This window comes from Hirundo rustica, unplaced genomic scaffold (assembly GCF_015227805.2).
Source record: "Hirundo rustica isolate bHirRus1 unplaced genomic scaffold, bHirRus1.pri.v3 scaffold_185_arrow_ctg1, whole genome shotgun sequence".
Taxonomy (NCBI): Eukaryota; Metazoa; Chordata; class Aves; order Passeriformes; family Hirundinidae; genus Hirundo; species Hirundo rustica.
The window spans coordinates 61,995-66,611 of record NW_026690256.1 but is presented as its reverse complement, the minus strand read 5'-3'; the positions used below and the strand labels follow the sequence as shown (position 1 = coordinate 66,611).

Sequence of the window (4,617 nt, the reverse complement as noted above, 5' to 3'; positions counted from 1 at the left end):
CCAAAGCCCATCCTGTCAGTCCTGCAGGAGCCTGCAGACAATTCCTGAAGTGCTTGGAGGATGATCTTGCTCCCCAGGGGACGTTCCCATGGTGCTAACTCAGGAACTGAAATGGGGCATGGGACTAGAGAGGAATGGGCAACCAGGGATGGGCTGTTTGCAGGGGAGGGAACAGGGAAGGGCAAAATTAAGAAATTTGTAGCAGGAAGGGTAAAGAAGGCCAAGGTGTGGCAAAGAAAATGCTCAGGGCAGTTTGGGGCTGGCTGCCAGGCAGCCCTGACTCTGAGCAACAACATCTACAGTGGCACAGGAAACTCACAGCTCATGGGAACAAACTTTCTGGCTGACTTCGAAGGCCACCACAAACCTGAGTGGTTTCCCTGCTGTCCCCCGGCCCTTCCTGGCACCAGGGGCTGATGATGGCATTTGTGCTCACTCAGGTTCATCTCCCCACACCAACACCATGGAGGTGCTCACATGTGCTCTGGGCAGTGCAAACAGGGGCTCCTGAGCCAGTGCTGCCGTGTCTGTGCCTGCAAGGATGCGGCACCTGTGTGAGCTGGGGGAGAGGCCAGGGCTGCAGAGGGGGGATGTTGTTGGCAGGTGCATGAGGACGCTCTGGGACGCTGCCCTGGGGTGTCCAGCGCAGTGGGGATGGATCAGCCCCTGCTCTGCTGCTCCTTCCCATCTCCCCCAGGGACCTTGCAGAGCCCCAGCCATGCTGTTTGCCCCCAGCCTGCCCACGGCCACCCTGGGGCTGCTCACGGGGCTTTTCTCTGCTGAGCATTGGCCTGGGCGTGTTCTGGAGAGAGCCTGGGCAAGGAGCCTGGAGCCCCCAGGCCCTGCCCTGAGGCGTCAGCGCTGCCCCAGCAGTGCCCATGGCCTGTCCCTGCTGCAGCCCCGGCACTGCCACCCCCAGCACTGTGCCCGGCCCCGAGAGCACTCAGGCCCTACAGCAACACCAGGGCCAGGAGGGCAGCGGGGCAGGGGCACGGGAGCAGCACTGGCAACACCAAGTGCTGCTGCTCCTGGGCACAGCTGCTGTGCCAGCACTGATCTGCCCCCAGCTCTGCACACAGACATTGCTGCTGCAGCTGCAGAGAAGGGAACAAAAGGGGGATCTCTGCAGAAAACTTGGCTGGGAGATCCTTGAGTTCCTTTAAAGCCACCAAGAGCGCAGCCCCTCATTGACACAGTCGCTGTCCACAGTGAAGATGGAGAGAAACAAAATAAGAAATACCACAAACAATAATATTTCTTTTTGGACAATATTATAAAAGAAAACCAAAGGAATAGAACCTCCAAAATAAACCAACAACAAATATCAAAAATTGCTTTTATTTCAAGTGATTTGCAGAAGTTGGCAAGCAGCTAAATGTTTTTGAAACCACCCAGTCATCAGTCTCCACACTGCAGCCTTGAGCTCCTGGTTCCTCAGGCTGTAGATGAGGGGGTTCAGGGCTGGAGGTACCACCGAGTACAGAACTGACAGGGCCAGATCCAGGGATGAGGAGGAGATGGAGGGAGGCTTCAGGTAGGCAAACATGACAGTGCTGAGGAACAGGGAGACCACGGCCAGGTGAGGGAGGCAGGTGTAAAAGGCTTTGTGCCGTCCCTGCTCAGAAGGGATCCTCAGCACAGCCCTGAAGATCTGCACATAGGAGAAAACAATGAACACAAAACAACCAAATGCCAAACAGGCACTAACAGCCAGAAGCCCAAGTTCCCTGAGGTAGGACTTGGAACAGGAGAGTTTGAGAATCTGTGGGATTTCACAGAAGAACTGGCCCAGGACATTGCCATGGCACAGGGCCAGGGAAAATGTATTGGCTGTGTGCAGCAGTGAATAGAGAAAGGCACTGGCCCAGGCAGCTGCTGCCATGTGGGCACAAGCTCTGCTGCCCAGGAGGGTCCTGTAGTGCAGGGGTTTGCAGATGGACACATAGCGGTCATAGCACATGATGGTCAGGAGGACAAGCTCTTCTGTGATAAAGAAGGAAAAGAAAAAGAGCTGAGCAGCACATCCTGCATAGGAGATGTTCCTGGTGTCCCAGAGGGAATTGTGCATGGCTTTGGGCACAGTGGTGCAGATGGAGCCCAGGTCGGTGAGGGCCAGGTTGAGCAGGAAGAAGAACATGGGCGTGTGCAGGAGGTGGCCGCAGGCTACGGCGCTGATGATGAGGCCGTTGGCCAGGAGGGCAGCCAGGGAGATGCCCAGGAAGAGGCAGAAGTGCAGGAGCTGCAGCTGCCGCGTGTCTGCCAATGCCAGCAGGAGGAAGTGGCTGATGGAGCTGCTGCTGTTAGACATTTCTTCACTCTGGCCATGGAGTCCTGTTGAAGGAGGAAAGAGAGGGGATTTGGTGGGCAATGCCCAAACACTTTCTCCCAGCCCTGCCCCTGATGCTCTGTGCCACTCAATTTTCCTTTTCTCAGAGCTCATCCTTCAGTCCCGTGCCTGGAGCTCTGCTGGGATCTGGGCCCGTTGCTGTGATGAGCAGGGGCTCTGCCCATGGACACCGAGGGGTCAGCTCTGCTCTGCAGCACTGGGGTCATGGGAACAGGGGCAGGGGCCAGTCCTGGGCTTGGACTTCATCAGCCCAAACTGCTCCTGAGGCAGAGGAGCTTGGCAGCATCTCCTGTGCCAGGGCTAAGGAACGGTGATGGCCAAAGGCAGTTGGAGAGGGTTTCCTGCTGTGCCCAGGGAGATCAGAGAGAACTGTGCAAGGCAAGAGCATTGGCTGTAACTCAGTGAAGGGTGAGGGGAGCTGCTCTGTCACTCCATCTGTCCCCAGCTGCCCTTTCTGAGATCCAGGGCAGTCCCTGTGTTCCCCTGAAAATCAGCCTGACACAGCTGAGAGCAGAGGGAGCCACAGCAGAGCAAACTGGCTCAGCCTTTCTCAGAGTCTCAGACCCACTCCTGGCCAAGGACACTCCTGTCCCCAGTGTCCCCTGGAGGCAGCTCACAGCTTGGATGGCATCCCCAGGACACACCCAGGGTCCTGTCCATGGCACTGCTGGAGGAGAGTCAGCTCATTCCCAGCCTCCAGCCTGCCCTGCCCAGAGCTCCTTGGAGCAGAGGGAGCTAGGATGCACCATTTGCAGTGTCTTGGCATAGGGATCTGTAAATAAAGTAATCATGGAATAGTTTGGTCTGGAGAGGACTTTCAATATCCCAGCACAGCTTGGTGGCACTTTCCCTCCACTGCCTGCTCAGGGCTCTGCTGCCTGGAGCTGTCCCTGCCTGCAGCTGCTTCCCTGTGCCCAGGGCTGGGCCCTGCCAGTGCTGCCAGAGCCCAGCCCAGCCCTGGGGGCTCAGCTCTGCCCTGCAGAGCCCTCCCAGCTCAGGCACTGCCCAGGGGCAGCCTCTGGCTCTGCAGGATCTGATGGCAACATCAGAGCAACCGTGAGGAGGCTGGAAAAGCGACACTGATGCTGCCTGCAAGGAACCCTCTGCTGATTTCTGTCACTGCCTGGTTTATTAAGGTCTGAGAGAATATTGTTTGATTTTTCTCAGCCTGAACTGAGAGATGAATACCTATGTGCAATTTTCCATCCAAGCAACACAGAGCAGTAGATTAAAAAAGCAGAAATTTCTTTTTATGTAGCCCCTGCCTTGCTGTGCTCCTTGTATAATCTGCTTGGAAATATTCTACAGTTAAATGACATGCTGGGAGCAGTCCTGAACAATGCAGCATCCTCAGCACACAAGGAGAACACTTCCACACCTTACCAGCCATCTGCTTCCACACAGATCTTGTCCCCCAGTGCTGGGAGCAGCTCCCAGGGCTGGCTGAGAGATGTCCCTGGCAGGCAGCAGAGTCCCTGCCCCAGCACAGCGCCCTGGGCTGCAGGACCCTGCTCTGCACAACAGCCCTGGGCACCTCTAACTGCTCACCACAAGAGATAATCAGAGAATGTACTCACAGAGTCTGTAGGCATTGGGATGTTCCAGCTTTAGGAGAACCCTGCAGGAGCTGCAGCTGCCTTGTCCTGCAGCCAGAGGTTCCTGTGTCAAGGGCTGGGAGTGATTCTCCCGCAGTCACTTCTCAGCTCCTTCCCAGCCCTGAGTGACTGAAGCTCTCTGTGCCTGTGTGCTGTGCCCGGGGTGGCTGCAGGCAGTGCCCCAGCCCTGCTGGGCTGTGCTCAGGAGCTGCTCCTGGGCAGAGCTGTCTCTCTGCAGCGCTGCCCTTGCCAGGAGCTGCCTCTGTGCCAGGAGCCCGGCCCAGCTCAGCAGCACAGACACAGCACAAGGACTTTAATGACCCTCTTGGGGCTTTGTGCTGGGGCCCTGAACATCAGTCCCTGAGAGGGAGCTGAAGAAACCTCTCAAGAATTCCAAGTCAGAATCCAGCTCCAAAGTTTCTTGAAGTTTTAATGGGTCCCACTGAGGGACAGGACAGAGAAAGTGTCCCCAGGCCCCAGGCAGAGCAGAGAACTGGAGGCAGTGATGACAGGTGGGGACAAAGAGAAGCCAAGTCTTGGTGTCCTGGGGCACAGCAGCCTCTGTGCCACCAAGGGCTGTGAGGAGACACCTTGTCCTGAGGCCCTGGGGCCTCCTGGCACAGCCCCAGCAAGGCTGGGCACTGTCAGCCCCTTGTGCTGCCCTCAGCATCCCCC

At 57.1% G+C, this 4,617-nt stretch overlaps 1 protein-coding gene across 1 annotated transcript; it reads right to left on the bottom strand.

Annotated features, from left to right (window-relative positions):
- Window positions 1-1,342: 1,342 nt before the first annotated feature.
- On the bottom strand, window positions 1,343-4,016 carry LOC120747741 (olfactory receptor 14I1-like). Its single transcript, XM_040053779.2, has 2 exons — window positions 3,925-4,016; window positions 1,343-2,331 (listed from the first exon to the last, which is right to left on the bottom strand). Exon 2 carries the CDS (start codon window positions 2,306-2,308, stop codon window positions 1,343-1,345), a length of 966 nt encoding a protein of 321 aa, XP_039909713.1. The 5' UTR covers window positions 2,309-2,331; window positions 3,925-4,016.
- Window positions 4,017-4,617: the final 601 nt, after the last annotated feature.

Excerpts from the sequence above, each read along its gene's own strand:
- LOC120747741 (XM_040053779.2), bottom strand. The coding sequence starts at position 2,308 with ATGTCTAACAGCAGCAGCTCCATCAGCCACTTCCTCCTGCTGGCATTG.